Source organism: Rhodnius prolixus, unplaced genomic scaffold (genome assembly GCF_049639745.1).
Source record: "Rhodnius prolixus isolate KJV_2025 unplaced genomic scaffold, Rpr scaffold_2, whole genome shotgun sequence".
Lineage (NCBI taxonomy): Eukaryota > Metazoa > Arthropoda > Insecta > Hemiptera > Reduviidae > Rhodnius > Rhodnius prolixus.
Window position 1 is genome coordinate 6,993,798 of NW_027411592.1, and position 17,603 is coordinate 7,011,400.

Genomic DNA, 17,603 nt, shown 5'->3' on the forward strand with positions numbered 1-17,603 from the left:
TCTCACGAAATTTACATATCTATAAAAATTAGTATTTCTAAACGAAAGTACTAAACTAATTACATCTTTCTATGCAATTTGATGATTCGTCACAGTCGATTCTGCTTTTTACTCATAATATTTTCAAAATTTAATCTAAGGTAGATTATAAATTAATTAGTACACACAAATGAAAATACCAATAAATAATATTTACTACATTCCGTTCACAAGTGGTACTTCATTTGATTTCGACATAGCTCCAGCTACGTCTAGTTTTGTTTGTATAATAACAAAAATAGTTCATTAACCTGACATTTTCAGCATGCAATAACATACTTCCCAGTATTTAATGGCAAATAAGAGATTAATTATAATAGGAAATGAAAATACTTTAAAAAAATAAAATTGCATCCAAGTTATAGAGATTTTGTTTTATGGATCGAAGATCACTAGACCAATGCTAGAGATCTCTTGGAAGATGAGTACATACTTATCTTCCACGCAGAGGTTTGGGATATTCTTTGTTACATGCAGGAATAGCGGATTCGCACTTACCTGAAAAAAAGTTTATACCAGTTTGGACTGCCACGCTTCGTTGAAGATACTCCAGATTGGCCCTGAATGAACTAGGAAACTCAAACAGCATCTTCTATTAAAAAGGGGATTTTAGTATGTGAGCTAGGTCACACGATTGGTATCGCAGTAGACTCGTAAGCCGAAGGCCTCATATTCAAGCCCAAATTCGCTGTCTACATTTTGTCTTATTAAAAACTACTAAGGTTTGTGTCCGGAAGTGATAAGTAATGTCTGTAACGGGAAGTTAGGACTGAAAGAGGGAGTAGGAATCGAGAATATAATGTAATGACCCCAGATGTCGCGTTTAAAAATAAGAAGTTGTAAAACTTAAACAAAATTTAAAGACTGGATCAGTTTGCGACTTCCCCAATATGTTATTTAATTTTTCTCAAAGTCCTTGTCTAATTGGTCTACTTTTCTAGACTGTTTGTTATTTAAAATAAAAGAGAATATTTTTTTAATTGATAAATGTCGCTTTAAAACAATATAATAAAGTATTCTAAAACGCACTGAAATGAGTAGCTGAAGTCAAGTTCAAGAATGAACTGGTTTTATGTAGATCAACTTATTCCCACTATAATCGTCGCAGTTGTATTAACTTGTTGCCACTGTGGTAGTTCACCGGCTTCCATTTTTTTATTCTTTTTCTTTTTTTTTTTATTTGTTCTTTGACATTTATACCCAGCAAACCTTTAAATTTCGCACGTTTTAGCGAGAAAAGCTGGTCTTGGTCGTGGGCAGGAGAAGAAATAGTGAAATGACTTTCCTTCCTCTCACTCCTAATGATCATGTCAAATGAAATTGGGTTTCAGAAGTTGGTTAAGTAAGAAAGTATCCAAGAAATTTTTCTAACGACCTTCTTCATTGTAAAAATTAGGGATCGAATATAGGGTAAGCGAAAAGCCAAGCGGCCCAAACCATAAGCATCTATCATGTTAGCCCATGGTATGTATACAAGCACACTTTAAAACCGTATGAGATACATCATATTTGAGCTCTTCTAATTCCATTATCCGTTACATGATTTATCAAGCGTTTTTGCGTTTATATTCTGAAAATAATCACAAATAATTAAAGAAAAGTATAAGGTAATCGTTAAATTTTTTCAGACAAGGCTTAACATGCAACTACCAATTAGGTTTCGTGGACGGAGGCGGAAGCACATACTTTATTATTAACATTTTTTCTAATAAATAAAAAGACGCTATTCGTGGGATTCGAACTGAGGAACTCCAACTAACGAAACTTTATCACCACTAAATCAACACCCGCCCCTAACAAATAACTAGTAAAAGCAATTTTTTATATGAATATATTTTTAAGTTAAAGGCTAAAAGTAAAATTGTAGCCTAAAAGGAAGCTACGGCACTGTTGATAATAAATTCACATTCACAGCTCTCATTTGTTTCCTATTTTATTTTATTTATTTATTTTTTCAGACAATGTAATAAAAAATAATAATAATAATAATTTTTTATTGAATTCATCTGTCACGGAAGTTTTGAAATGATTTTGTATTCATTTTTATCTATTAATTTCGCAAAGCATTTATGATTTACAGTTTTTCAATAAAAGTGTCTTCTGACAGAAACAATAATGACTAATTAATAAGTTTGAAAGTGTCCTATCGTGAAGGTAAACTGGGTCACCATGTAAGTGATATGTTAACACTGAACTTCCTCGAAGGAATACGGAATTAGAGAAGATAACACGGATATTTAACTTCCTTCCTATGCTATTTTATCGATAGTTATACGAGTATGTTCACCTTGATATTTTTCATTCTTCCTAATTCATTGATCTGTTTTCACTTCAACAGCACTATAAGCCTTCTTTCTTTGCTGCTAAAGGAACTTTAATGACAAAGGGAAACCTTTTTTTTCCTCCACTTTCACGATATATATTGCTCTTAAGATCAATATATTACATAACAATAAAAGGATATGAGAGAACCTTTAAACATAAAATTAACGATAGTTAATCCTTGAAATAACATGTTCAGTAATGATGCATTTCGTTATTAGAGCTGTTAATAAGATGTAAAGTCAATTTTGTTGAGATTATTATTTCATTTTACTTGTAAAAGTTATGGTTAGTTAGTTAGTTAGTTACTTAAATAACTAAAGATTTTTTTTCTTTTTCCAATAAATTCTTTTCAGTTAAATCAATAGTTAATTAAACTAAACTAAAATAGACATTTTTAGAAGAGTTACTGAGCCGCGGAGTACAAGCAGACCGTAAAGAGAAATGAATTTAATGCATTTGAATAATAGATAAACTAAATCCAGAGAATTTAAATATTTTTATAATAAATATTCTTTAAAAGTAGAAAAAGTAAAATGAGCCTAAAACACATAACATTTTATTTTATTTTTCTGAAAATATGAATGTAACAAATAATTGATTCATCTGAATACTCTACTTTACTCGCTAAAATTCAAATAATTCTTACTGAGGCATTTGCTTCCAAATATTTAAATGTAATGAACCACTCACTAAAAAAAGTAACGAAATATTCGCACAAAGCGTAGAGCACTTAGATTTCCTTAAAATACATGTTTCTAGAAAGTTTTGAAATAAATTCTGTTGCTTTAATTTTGAAGAAAATTTCGGCCAAGTAGAAAACATTTAGTAAATTCTCTTCCAGTAAACTGCGTTTTCTCACTCTCTTTCTCTGAATTGTGGTGTGGTATTTATATTCTCAAACAGATAGATGTTCAGCTAGAAATCTGCTTGAAGTAAATGTTTTACTTCAATAGTTTATGGTTCATTGTTTTCGATGACCAATTTATTTATCCAGAAGGAAGAAATTAGTCCGCACACTGTACATAAGCCGACAGGACAGAATTCACATCAACCTCACACATAGCAATGTAAAAAAACAAAATTTTCAATAGCATGAGCCCTAAAAATGACCAAGCCCAAGGTCAAAAGCTTGACAAAATTAAAAAATAATGACTGAAATTGGCCATATTCTTTCTTCTTTCTTCATTAGTAACACCTTCTTCCTCATCTTTTGTTAGATGTGATTAGGTGAGAGAGGTACAACTGAAGGTGTTCATTTTAGAAGGAATAATGATCATATGATTGATCCTTACAAAGAAAATTAATATTACCTATTGGAAAAACTTATGCTTCCTTAAAACTGAAAGGTAACGATAATGGTCTCTTCACTGCAACTGAAGGAAGTGAAATTTGTGCAATTTTAGGATGATTATTAATTTTATTTGGTCAATAACTTCTATTTTTTCAGGCGAATCTTAACGCACAACTATTGGTTAGAATAATGTGGACAGTTAATTATTTTTCCAATCAACATTCATAGATAGAAATTCTTTGTATTTGAACAATCCAGCAATTCTATATTATCAACAATTTTATATACATATCTCACTTTTGTGAATTATTTGCGTCAGTTTTATTATTGGAGTTTTTGGGGTTTAAAATGGAAAGGCTAATTTTTCAATTACCTCTACTCTTCTAAATTTTTCTTTTCCTAGGAGCTCACTGTTCAGTGATGGACACTATTGTCTAAAATGAAATAACTCTGTCCAGAGGCTGGAAGTGCACTAAAAAAAAAACAGATATTGATGCGCCTTAAATTAAAAAAAAAAAAATTCTTGCTCAAAACCTTGAACTCATCCCATTTTTCTCTATTATTAATTCATTTCATTACTAATTATTATTTCAGTTTCTACTTAACCTTCAGGAAACCCTAAGCAAAATTGTATTAATTTATGAACAAATATTTATTTAAAAGTTTCACTTTTATAAAGGAATGTGACTTAAGAATTCCATCTTTAAACATAGAAAAGATAATGGATATTAAGTTATTGTGCAAATTATTATATAAATATAATCAGGTGCATTTATTTTATAAGCAAACTAATAAAAACAGAAAATATTATATTTTACTATATCAAGAAGTAAAGAGCATTCCTACTACATCTTTACAAATAATGAAGGAGATAAGCAGTGATAATTGATAATAAAATGAATTTTTGTTTACATATCTTGTAATTGTATTTGGATTAATGCAGTAAAAAAAAAATGGATTAAATGCATTATACACAATATAATTTATTATACTATTATAAAAAATGTTTTACCAGGCGTTTGGCGAGCTAATTGTAGCAAAGGCTAAGTTAGTCCTCTTCAGAACTAACTAGTTCAATCTAGTCTTGTTGGGAATCCGGTTGAATAGTCCAGCTCCATTCAATTTCATAAAAATGATGGTGGTTAATAATTCACTGAGTAAACATTTTTCTCGAATTTAATGACTTAATAACTTGAATTACTAATTGCTAAATGAATTGTCAGCGAAATGAACGCTTGCTAGGTAAGCAAATGCCTTGCCTTCTTTGGAAAATGAGTTTTATTGTGTACTCGTGAAATAAGGATATTTCATATTCTTACTGGGATCCAAGAAGAATGACCAGAAGATCAGTTATGTAAAGGATTGTAAAAAATAAAATCAGTAAAAAAAAAGTAAATTCCAGGCCAATTGTATTGTTACAATTAATTTGCTTTTCAAATAAATTGCTAGTTTTCAAGGTCCACTCATTAAATAATAATCAATTAGAATTTCTTTTTCTCTCTTATGTAAATATTTATACAACCTGCGAGATTCTCAGACCGGTCTCGCAAGTTGCTACTTTTTATTTGTTGGACGTTGAGCCAGTCCGAAAAAAAAGGGAATTACTTCACCTTTTTTTCCATGCATAAATTCTGTACATAATCAGGTTCACAAAGAAGGGATTAGCTCAGCGGCTACCGCACAGACGCCATGTACAGGTTGCCTTTCTTTTCCTAGGAGCCTCTTACAGCTACTGTCTGATAATGGACAGTGCTGTCTACAACGAGAGTACAATTTAGTGGCCAACATTGCACTAATGCACTCAAATGTTGTCGGGCTTAAAATAAGAAAAACACTAGATCAGATTCAAATCTAAATTATTGTCATTTGCGCATTTAATTTTTATGTTTATCAAGATATTTTTAAACATAATGAACGGAAGAATTGTTGGTGAGCATGGTGCAGGTGACTTCTGAGAAATCGCGGGAGTGTAGAGCGAAACCTTTTTCTATGCTTCGAGTATGAAAATGTGGTCTGAGGAAGGCATTCAGCACTATTGATATGGACGTCCTTGGTAACATATCAGTGCGAAGATCGACAAGATCGACATCTCCGACACATGTGTTTAAGAACAGATTTCGTGTCTCTCAGTTGCTAATGGGTTAGATTAGCTAACGATGAATTCGAATAGATTCATGCGAACTGAATTAGAATTTATTTATTTAATTTCTAAGAAAATTAAGATCTTTCAAGGCACATAATCTTCAACTGAAAGTGAACCTAAGTGAGACTCAACGTCTAAGCTTCCAACTGGTGCATTGATACTTAATGATTTCTGTGAACAGAATTAGTAGGCAATTACAGAATTGGTAATTTAACATAATATCCGTCAATTTACTGCAGAAATTCTTCAAAAGTTGGAAGATTTTTCAGAAAACAAAGTGATTTTTGTCGAAAACCGTCGCATAATACAGACTCTCCATGACAGTGAGGCATAATTTCTTTATTATGTGGAAAAAAAGCAGACATTTCTAAAAACATCTCAGAAACAAATTATTTATAACTGTTTCATAAGTTTTCATTTCAAAAAAATCATCATTTTTTTTCCTTGCTAAACTAGTAGATTTTTAACTTCACGCCACTAGTATCAATCTAGCAGTTAATACATGTTCTAAACATGCTTCTTCAAGAGTTTTAAGTCAAATTGGTTAATAGCATTGTCCGTAGGGTGAATTACACATTGGGACCAATTAATGTGTACTCAAAATTATCCACGAAACAATGTTAACCTAATTACGTATATTGACTATCATTACTTTATACGATTGATTCTCATGTTTTCTGCTAACATTTAAAAAAAAAGAAGACTCCTCCCAAATCCTTGCATAATTAAAAATGTAATATAGTACTACAGTGTACTATAACATCTGTATTAATGCTCAGATTTTATTGGGCGAAAATAACTGCTATGTTTCTACTAATTACCGGATATGTAACATTTTTGTAGTTAAAATTACTAGCAAAGGAAATTCGTACTCATATATCTTGACAATTTCCTGTTGAATTAATATTTTTAGTAAACATATTATCAATTAGCTGCTTGAAGGACTGAATATTATTTGTTACTTTTTCTGTTTTTTTTTTTTTAATTGTTACTGTTTATTTTTTTGCATTTTTTTTTTATTACATTTACTAAAATACATTATTAATGCACTACCGGACAGTGTTCTCAAGTTACAGACAAATTTTTAATCTCCGGACAGAGAGCTGTGAGAATCTCTTAAGAAGAGGAAAAAGTCAGCTGGATTCCAACCCGGGATATCTCCGCTAGTATCCTGCCCACACTAACCTATGTGCTAATCTCTTCTCCAGGAATTGAGTTATTTATTGAATCCAAATTGTTGTTTCATAACTAACTAAGCTTTTTTTTTATTCATTATAATAATAATAATAAATTTTTCGTTAAATTACAAAAGATACAGAAATCTGATAGTGAAGCTTAACATTATTGTTATTTATTTATTATTTTAGCATAAGAATTACTAACGAATTTAAAAAAACTGTTTTTCTTGAGATAAATAAATGAAATGGAAAATATTTTCATATAATTTTAATTTTGATATAATGTTTTAAATCAACGCACTTTACTTCTGTTTCGCTTCCTAAAAATAGTGTATTGAACTGAACAATGGATCAAACTTTTAGATATTAGTATCTTTAGTATTTTATTTATATTGCCTGTCAAACTTAATTGATTTTTGGCTTCAATGAATTTAATTTCGATATCCTTTACTTTTTCAGGTACTTTCTTGTTGACAAATTTAGTCAAAAGCTATTGTCAATTCCCCTGTGGTAGAACCTACTATAAGCATTAATTCGAAGACTGCGATTTTTTATTTTTGAGTAGTGACGTAGAAACACTTCCAAACAGACACCATAGATGATTTTAGAAAAAATATTTTCAAACCTCACAACGGATGTATCTGGAGAAAACTAAAAAATTTAATATCTGACGATAAGAAGCCTTTCTCTGAGTAATGGTTAAGAAAAAGTAATCACTATAGTTGCATAGCCATACAATCGCCATAACTTGCCATTAGTCTAAACTTTAAATAATTACACGAACTAAATTTTACATTTGTTAAACTTAAATTAGGTAGTTTTCAATTCTATTACGGTTTGTGCGCGATGTTACTCTTATATTTGCTTATACGCACTATTGCGGTTTAAAAAATTATAAAATAAAAAAAAAGATGTGTTAAGAATCCAATTAATTGTTTAAACAATACCAAATTCAGGTTAATACTAGTAAGGAAGCTAGTTCAACTCAATTCGTTTTTAAATAATTAAACGTCCCTTTAAATAATACTATTAATGCAAATTTGATTACTAGTTTAGATAATTAACGACTCTTTTTTTTGTGGTTTTGGTGAATTGGGCTCTTAAAAAAAGTAAGAATCAGTTGTACACAGCGAGATAGTGTTATAGAGGGACTCCCACCCTGAGTTTGGTGTTGCGAACAGTGGGGGCAAAATAAAGCACTTATAACTCCTAACATAAATTCACCCCATTCAGTTTAAGATAAGAAATAATAGCACTCAGAAAATTGTTACAGAATAAGTGTCCATTAACCAAGATAATAATCATAAATTTTCAAAGTAAGTAACCAATTTTATTCTCTCTTAAATGAAGATTCACAAAATCCATTTCTCAGAGTATCTTAACTTAAAATGTTGTTTAATATTTGGTAACAATTTTTCAATTCATTGATATGTTCTTTGAAGATGTTTAGGTGTTTTATCAATTGCGAATTATTTCAAAGATAGAATATTTGATTTAAATTAAAAGATTTAGAACAATTTGCATGATATACAATATATATAGGGAGATTTTAGTCCTTAATCAAACTTCTTTTTGAACAGCATCTGACCAACTTAATACTGCCACTTCATACGATAGCAGCCTATTCTGAATGTAAACCATAATTTCAAACTGAAATCCTTAATATTTTACTTGTTTATTATACAATTAATATACCTTTTATAGGAATTGAACTTTAACAATGGAAACTATAACAATTAAAATTAACAACAAATGAAAAATTATTTGTCAATAGAAGTACAAAATTTTTTGATTATCAAAAACAAAATGCTCGTTCATTATTGCCAAATGGTGACTCAAACAATGGGAAGAATTATTAGTACGATTGTTGTTTTTATTACTTTAACATCTTTATTCTTCTATCATAAACCAGCCAGTGCACTCCGAATGCTATTTTCATCTTATTTGTAACTATACCTTGATATCCTGCAATTACATTTTTTGGATAATGTGACTCGCATATAGCTTTTTACAAAAAAAAAGTTGTACTAAAATTCAAAGAAATGTATATAAATATTAAATTGAAAAACCCCCAAACTAATCAATTTGTAGTCTAAAATTTTTCCTAGAAGCGAGCGATTTTATTAAAAATACGTAAATCAAAAGGATGTACACCAATCTAAATCAACTTAATTAAATTATGCCCTTCCGATTTTTAAAGTTAGAAGTTGTAATCGCTAAAAGTTAAATCAGTATTTTAGAAAAAGGTGAATCTCCTTGAGTAATTTATTATTTTTAGAAAAATATATTATTTTATTATTAATTATTCGAGGGGATTCTCCATTCCCTCTACAGAATTGTCTATTCATCTCGAACAATTTGTTTTGGTTTTTGGCCTTAAATTATATGTAACTGGACTTTCAAGGCATTTTGGATTCTGTTCAGTTGTGTTTTTCTCAATAACCCTTACTGCCATTAAAATCTTAAAAAATGTATACAATTTCATTCATGAAATTTGTCAAAATTTTGTTCTTGCAAAGAGGAAAACTAGATTTATAGGCGTTTGTCTCACCATGTAAAGAAGCTTTAAAAACACTTAGCACGGAAAGAAAGTTGTAAATAGTGAAAAGTCGTTTTAATCTTGAGGAACTCTGACGAATGCACACATTTAAACTGCATTTAATCTCTCATGAAAACTCTCGAGATTTTAACTTATGGATTTTCTGCAAACTTTTAATTTTTACTGCAAGTTGTTAGCTTTTAATTTGGGTTCACTATCATACAGTCTCTTTCCAGTATTAAAGTTTTAGTAAACATTTGTAATTTTCATAATTGGATTTAAGGTAGTAAACAGTAGAAAGACTATTCAAAGGAAAGCATTTAAACAGGATTTTTCTTGCCACCTCTCTGAGCAAATTTTCCAAAATGACTTCCCCAAATGGTATATTATGGTGTTTATCAAAAGCCTATAATATACAACTTATAAATGTAGTCTCAACAATACTATGAACAAAGTTTACTGAAAAGAGATGTTAGCAATGGTAGAGAAAATCTAAAAAATTACGCTTGCACTTACTGATCTGTGTGTTTAGTCCAGAACAGTCAAGATGACGCAAACGAATCGCAGAACACTTCTTTCTACTAATTTAGAAAAAATGCAACCTAAAATTAGAAACAAATGTCCACTCTGTTAATTTACATCTATGATTTTAACTTTAGGGAATCTGAATCGGGGATAACTTTCAAAACTTAAAAAGAATTTTAAGGGAGGAGAATGAATATACATAAATAAGCCTTTGTCGCTAGCCTAAGTGCATTTAGTTTTCTGCAAAAAAACTAACAAAAAATACTATGTCAGGACAAAACTCTGAAGGTAGGCTGGGATTCGATCAAGAACTATCGAATAAGTTACTTAAATTAAATATTAATTAGCTTCGAAAACCGGGCGTAAAGAGACTGACACTTACAAAAGGATTTGTATTCGCATCAAAAGTAACACTGCACTGTGTGTAAAATGAATAACTATTTTTAATTTATGAAAATGTAAATACTTTGTAAACAAGAAATATAGCTCTCCATTTATTATGAAAGTCAAATTACATCTACAACAATATATAATTATCAGTTTAAAATTATTTAAATAAATAAAATAACTGCTACGTTTAACAGTTCCAGATTTAATGGGATATCTTAAAGTGGACGAAATTAAAGAAAAAGTTTAATTGCGCAATCAGTAAATAGATGATTAGATGATTTCATTGAAGCCAACTTATTTTGCTTTCTACTCCACAGCTGTGGGAAATATTGTTGGATATTTTTAACTAAATTTCAAGTGGAATAACTGAGCGTGAAAAAGTAGAATTTGTAAAATTGCATGACGGACATTTGTGTAATAACGGTCAATAGAAATACATTGCAGTGGAAAAGAAACAAGGTGTTTCAAAGGGACACATGTGCACCACCATGTAGATTTTGGGCTAGTGAGCTAGTTAGACAGGTCCAGCAAGCGACTCACAAGTCCATTCTATTGGTCTCTTTTGGTTGACTTCTACGATGTTCCGCCGGAAACTGGCCGGTTGAAGCAAAATGACCAAAAAAAAACAATTGAAGTTATATTGAAGACATAGAGAACTTTAAGCTTAGCGAACATTTTCCCAGAGTGGAAATAATGTTCTCTGCTGACACCCTTCTGATCAAGAAAATTTTTCTTCCAGAACCAAAGAATTGTGGTAACAGAAGAAAAAGTGTTTTTAGTTACAGATTTGCTTTAGTCTTTTTTCGTTCTTATTAGAACTATAATTTAGTAAAGATTCTCTTTTAGGAAGAACATCCGTTTGCGGAAATTTGATTTCCTAAATGTTCCGCAGGAAATACCTTAATTTCTTCTTTTTAACTGGTTAGAAAAACCTAATTTTAAAGATAATTTATATCAAATAGAAAGCACTATACACAAAATAGCCGTTAAGCTACCTGTTGGAAATTCAATGAAAAGTTTGTGGTCTTTACATTGTTAACCGTTAGCAACTCACGCTCAGGTCCTGGTCGAAGACTTACTATGTACTGTTAAACAAATATTTTAATCAATTCATTCAGCATTTTTATGATATATTAGGTTCGTTCGTCTACATTATGCCAAATATAGCGATAGTGACATGGCTTTTAACAGTTTTAATATGTATGCCGACTTGATGATAGAAACAGGCCGAATATCATTTGTATAAATCATTGTCAAACATTTTATATAATTTTTTTTTTCTAATAAAATGTCACTAAAAATCCATTAAAACAGTTACACGTTTGACCTTATGGACAATTTTCAAATTCCTAATGTTGAATTTACTAAAAATCTGCAAGTTTTCTAATTTCTAATTTGGTTTAGATAGCTATGTGGTTAAATGCATTACCGACAGTTAAAGGGTAGAGAGGAGAAGTAGCCAAGATTTTTCTTATCGGCTTTATTTGATTTCAAATGTTAACACGAAAATTTCAGTATATAAAGTATAAAATAATTTTATTTTATTTCTTATTTTATTCAGCTGCTAACTTTATGCCGTATGTTAAGCAAAGGCGGATATAGTTGGATTGAGTTGGTTCTTACAGTAATCCTTATTTACGTAGTTTCTTAAAAATAACTAATTAAATACAGTTGATGAGGATTGCTTTAGAAGTTTATGAATAGTTAAAACTGTCAGGTTGCGAGTCCTTCTCCTCTCTCCATCCTAACGCTCCTCCTTATCAAACCCGACATCAACTTTCCAATAAAAAATTATCGGTTTTTATCAAACTAGTCAGTCATAAAATATAAAGAAAAGAGTTTTTAGCGTTTTCCAGTCCCTTCCGAAATACAGAAAAAAACTTGAAACACACTTTTTAAAACATGACATTCTAGCAATGCTTTTAATGTCCTTAATAGTATAATTGTTCTGAAGAGTCACTTTAGAGCGAAGCTTAAGTTTGGAGTTCATAAGAATCTCTAAGAAATCTATTTTCCGGGCAAAAATGACATGACTGGCGTACAAGTGTACTAATCAACATTAAGATTAAAGAAAAGCGTCGATGCCATTTTCGAGAATATAAAAACGGTTTGGAAAGTATAAAAACTTCCTGTTTTTCGATTTTGTATGAACAGACAAACTGACTACTTAGTAACAAACACATTCGTGTTCTGTTAATGAACAATAAACTTTAACTACCCACAAAGTGTAAATAAACAATTGTTAAAAAATAAAACACATTTTGCTTGGTAATAAAAATTTTATTTGCGTGTCCGCATAGTTTTTGCGGAAGCCACTGACATTTTCTGTTTCATTAAGGTCTTAGAAAATTGAGGGAAATTAAGTTGTAATTATATACGCTGTCTGTTATTATATCGGATAGCGAATCAACTATTTTGTTTTTTATTATACAGTGCAATCGCGGCGGCAAGTTTTACTTTTTTCTTTTTTTTCACTAGTTCATTAAATTTATTGCAATAGAATTTTAGTCAAATATTGTTAAAATCATTATAAGGACGTAATTTACTAGAAATAATTCACTTTCTCCCACATTCTTCGTATACACATATATTTTCAAAGAGGAAATGGATTGTATTTAAACATGAGGGATTGGAATAGAAAAATTAATAAGGACATATTCACGTTTAGGACGTAGCGAGGGAGGAAGAGATGTTATCCCAACACGAGAGGTTTTAGACGACGAGACGGTGCTACTGACTAGGTTGTCGATGCGAAAAATGAAAATAAATAACAGCATAACGTTCCTATTTATTAAATAAGGCACCATCAGAAAAGACCCAACTTTGGTATGTATTTGTGTGAAACGAAAAGAAATTCCGAACCTATCTTCCTTAAAACTGCTAAATTGTAAAATTAAATTTCAAGCATTTAAATATTTTTTTCAATCTTTGTACAATAAAGAAATTTAATTTTTTTTTAATTAAACATTTTTAAGAAATAATTCTACTTTTATAGGTTGCATTCACCTCTCCAACCATCAATCCAAACTGAGACTTTCTCATTGTCCGGTGATGGGCAGGGTCGTTGTTACTCGTACGATAGAACATTGGAGGCCAGAACTGAACTAAAAGATCTTCCGGGCGCCAATAACCTTAGATTTTTACGCGTCTGTACGTATTGTACGTAACTAATTTGTATTGTTAGCAAATTTAATGAAAGTCGATGATAGCTGTGTAAAAAGATTTGTTTTGCAAATAAAATTAGTTATTTGCAGATACTAATAACTGTACTGCTCCAACTACTAACTAAAAATACAAATAAACCATATTTGAGGCCAGTTTAGCGTTATTTTGGATAGTGTGTCATGAATTTAAAGTAGGAAGCACGTTGCTGACTAATATGAAATTTGAAATGAACATAATAAAGAAAAATTTCAAAAAACAGTTTTTTTAAATAGGTAAAACAATTTAGAAAACCATTCAAGATATTAAAGACTAAACACAAGACCCATCAACATTAACTCACTCCAAAAATCAACTTTAAAAATTTGTATGGCTAAGGAAAAATGGAATTTCAAAACGTCTGGAGTTTTCACATTGGCTCGGCTTGAAGAGTTTTTCGGCGAGAAAAAAATCCAAATCCGATGTTTTGTATTTTTTTTTCTCTCGAACAGATGCCTTTGCTTGCAATCCGAAGCGCTATCCTAGATCTATAATCATTTTATCCTGGGTGCAAAGCTAATATAGACAACGAATAGAAACTGGTCAAGTGGTCAATTTTTTTTTTAACTTGGAAGTTCTCTGGGGTGTGCTTAATCTGTGCCGAGATAATTTAAACCAGAGTTCTGATCGATGTGCAAGAAACTGATAAAAGGAGGCGCAAAAGTAACGCTAAACTCTAGATAGATATCCCAAATAACTTTGGATAAGGTTCTCTAACCCATCGTAAGAATCTAGACCAAATTGATCTAAGAGACATAGTGGGAATACAGGCCGGGAATCGATGTAGGGATCGTAGCTACACCAACCTTCCCCCAGATCCTCTAATAACGTTTACCAGTACATACTCTCTTTTCACAAGCTTTGTTCACACCAATCTAGAAGTCCAAAGACCTGTAATTTAAAGCTACCGTTTGCGTCCTGCGAGGATCTTTGGCTAAACTACTGTAAACAATACTCTTCTACCTTTTTTTCCTAGGTTGAACTTCCAGATTCGACCTTATTGTAAAGTTTTGCTCTCTTACTTGTCAAATCTTCCTCTCAATCTCAATCTTTTTTAAATGTCTTATTTCAGCAGCCTTTACTGATTCTTACGTTTCTTACTTACTACCCACGACTTCGATGACTCTGAGAGTATGGGGACCTTTGCACCGACACCTCGATAAAATTTCTCTGTAGCTGAGTAAGACCTTTCTACCGCATAAAGTGCAGCTCTTAACATATCTTTTCTCTAACCTTTAAGTCCACAAAGCGTCTTCACTTAGATTAGCGTCCAACTACGCCTCGTACTTATAAATCGAGAACCGTTCATCTTTTAGTCCTTATCTTAACCTCTCTCATGTTGCTGGTGGTCTTTTACTCTCATCCCTTTCGTTCAATCCGAGTAATAATTATATTGACTGAGACTAGATTCCTATAGACAAAGCTTCGAATCTTTGGTTTAACTGCTTTGATGGCCTTATTCATCTGAATTACAAACAGAAGAGGGACCAGACCATACTATTATTTAGACTATAAATTAAATTGGTAAATGTTATTTAGATCCTTCCCCTTTTCAGAAGTGCCCATTAGGAATTTTCAACTTCGCTCGTCTAAATAGCCCATCACAATAAAATACTCAACTATGTGAATGACTTTTGAAGAGAAACAGAGTGCAGATTTTTCGCTATACGAGTATGTTCCATTAGTAGTAACAACGGCATTTACTTCTCTACCACAAAATTACGTCAGCGAGCATATATGTTAAACGTATTTATTAAGAAATCATCAACTGGTTTTTACTCTGCCGACCTCTAATGACAGATATTTGTTAAGTTGATATTTTTTTGGCTTCCGTTCTTACATGAAGGTTAAACTAAACGTTATAATTCCGGTTTGTGTTACAACTGTCCATCGAGTTTCCTCTTTCTTAATTGACCAGTTCTTCTAATAATTTTGACAATATTTCCTTTAAGATAAATAACTCTACTCCATTGATTGCTACCTTCTTCTACCCTCCATTCCTATGAAAAAATTCTAGGTTTTTACCATTTACAGTAAATTGCTTCATTTTAATGTATTATTCAATAATCAAAATAAACTGCGTTAAAATAATAAAGTAGGAGATACATACAATATAGATAAAATGCAAATTTACCGAACGGAGTATTCAATATTTAACGAGTGTTTTTACGAAATGAGTTTCTTTAAACATGGCTACCAATGAAACTCTCAAAAATCCTATCTCTTTTGTTTATTTTGTTTCTTCAAAATTGTTTTTAGAGCAGATTTAGGGGTAATATACACATTTAAGTGCCTCAATTAATGGTACTGAAAAGTGAGCCTTTGAGAATTAAAGAAAATTTTATTATCCTAAGTTAAATTTTTGTACGGTAAAATTTCCTTCCATGCAAAGAACTCCCTTATAACCTCTAAAAGAGAATTTATTATAATTTATTTCTATAAATTTTGTCACCTCAGTATAAAATTAAAGTACATAACAAGTAGAATGAATTAATTTTCATTCTTTGAATTTATTTTGTTCTAGAAATGGATATAGCAGAATTATGCGCCTCGCAGGCCGGTGGTTTCGGTTGGATTGATTATTTGGTACTGGCCGTAGTGTTGGGAGGATCTTGTGCGATTGGCATATTTTACGCCATAGTTGGACCTAAACAAACTACCAGCGAAGATTTTTTACTTGGAGGCTCGTCAATGGGAACTGTGCCAACAGCTCTTTCTCTCGCAGCAGGGTAATAATCTTGAGTCTCTTATTTATTTCATAGTTAATTAGAAAATGAATTTATTTTCATATGTTCACATTTATAATTGATAGGCTCCATAGACCTAGACATACTAGTCTAGGCTCCACACCCTCCAGTTATCCTCTTACTTGCCTCGTCTGATGAAATGGCTGAAAAAAAAAACGATTTTTTTCATCAGTCCTCCTCGGATTTTCCTTTATCCTCCACTCCATTCTTTTACTTACCTTCCTTTCTCTTGTATTCAACCTTTTCTTGGTTTTATTTTCTCTAAGTAAGTACTTAGACTTCACAGCCTTTTACTACTGGCTTAGTAATAATTTTAAGTCTAAGGACCTAAAGGTAAGTGCCATCAAGTTGTTTAGTATCTTCAGTATATCCAGCTTATGTTAGTATTTTTAGAAGTGCATCCCCGTAATTGCTGGCAAGAAAAAAGATAAACATTGCAGAGTCTCCAATATCTGTCCGACTGAAAAGTAAATGATCTAAATCAGCTTGATCTAATGCCAGACTGTTACTAAGTAAGACTTTTTAAGATAAAATTAATTTCTGACCAGTAATTTTACAACCCAATTTTCAGACATTTTTAATTTGGATTAGTGATCTAACGACAAAAAAACCCTGAAATAAAAACTAAATTTCTTTAAATTGTTTTAGATTTGTGACAGCTATTGAATTACTTGGCAATCCTTCTGAGATGTATTACCATGGAAGTCAGTTCTGGATGATTTGTTTGTCTTTTATCTTAGTGGTACCAATCACATCTTACTTGTACTTACCCGTTTTCAGAGAACTTCAGCTCACTTCTTCATTCCAGGTAAGGTTTCATTTTGAGTTGCTGTATGGAATATAATGGGATGTATTCCAAAAAATAACAGTTTTTCTAATTAAAAATTCCATGGAATTTAACGCGCTTAATCTTTAAACTCTGTAGAACGTTTCTATTCACATTAAATTGGTTCCTTTCATATAATTATATCACATTCTAAAACACTGAAGTTGTTCGTGTTCAATCGAAGGCGACTTTGTAGAAGTGTGATCGAAACTTTGAAAACTAAAGAAACTCATTAATTGTAATTTTAAAATGGCTCTTACTTGGTTGCGATTAGTTAGAAGTAAGAGGAAAGGGTTTTGTAGTGGAAGGGTTGATGGGGAAGGCCCATAAAAATTTCTCTAAGCAAATAGTTTTGTTTCGTCAAGACAATGCTGGTTAATGGATAACTTCAAAACGTAC

General features: G+C 31.2%; 2 protein-coding genes across 7 annotated transcripts in view; one reads left to right on the forward strand and one right to left on the reverse strand.

The window, feature by feature from the left end:
* ppk23 (amiloride-sensitive sodium channel pickpocket 23) overlaps nucleotides 1–5,101 on the reverse strand; it is a 28,929-nt gene extending 23,828 nt beyond the window's left edge. Inside the window, exons 1-2 of one of the 2 annotated variants that reach the window (XM_074117470.1) lie at nucleotides 4,668–5,101; nucleotides 538–4,127 (exon numbers count right to left, since the gene is read on the reverse strand). In XM_074117470.1, coding sequence (XP_073973571.1) covers nucleotides 538–628 — 91 coding nt within the window. In that variant the 5' untranslated portion in view covers nucleotides 629–4,127; nucleotides 4,668–5,101. Of the gene's footprint in view, nucleotides 1–537; nucleotides 4,457–4,667 lie in introns of those variants that run through there. The other variant, XM_074117471.1, reaches the window with a different exon arrangement.
* LOC141448800 (sodium-coupled monocarboxylate transporter 1-like) overlaps nucleotides 1–17,603 on the forward strand; it is a 37,870-nt gene that overhangs the window by 5,895 nt on the left and 14,372 nt on the right. The window contains exons 1-5 of one of the 5 annotated variants that reach the window (XM_074117468.1): nucleotides 8,198–8,292; nucleotides 13,099–13,256; nucleotides 13,426–13,589; nucleotides 16,156–16,360; nucleotides 17,027–17,186. In XM_074117468.1, coding sequence (XP_073973569.1) covers nucleotides 16,158–16,360; nucleotides 17,027–17,186 — 363 coding nt within the window. In that variant the 5' untranslated portion in view covers nucleotides 8,198–8,292; nucleotides 13,099–13,256; nucleotides 13,426–13,589; nucleotides 16,156–16,157. Of the gene's footprint in view, nucleotides 1–8,194; nucleotides 8,293–13,098; nucleotides 13,257–13,425; nucleotides 13,590–16,155; nucleotides 16,361–17,026; nucleotides 17,187–17,603 lie in introns of those variants that run through there. The other 4 variants (XM_074117467.1, XM_074117466.1, XM_074117465.1 and 1 more) reach the window with 4 other exon arrangements.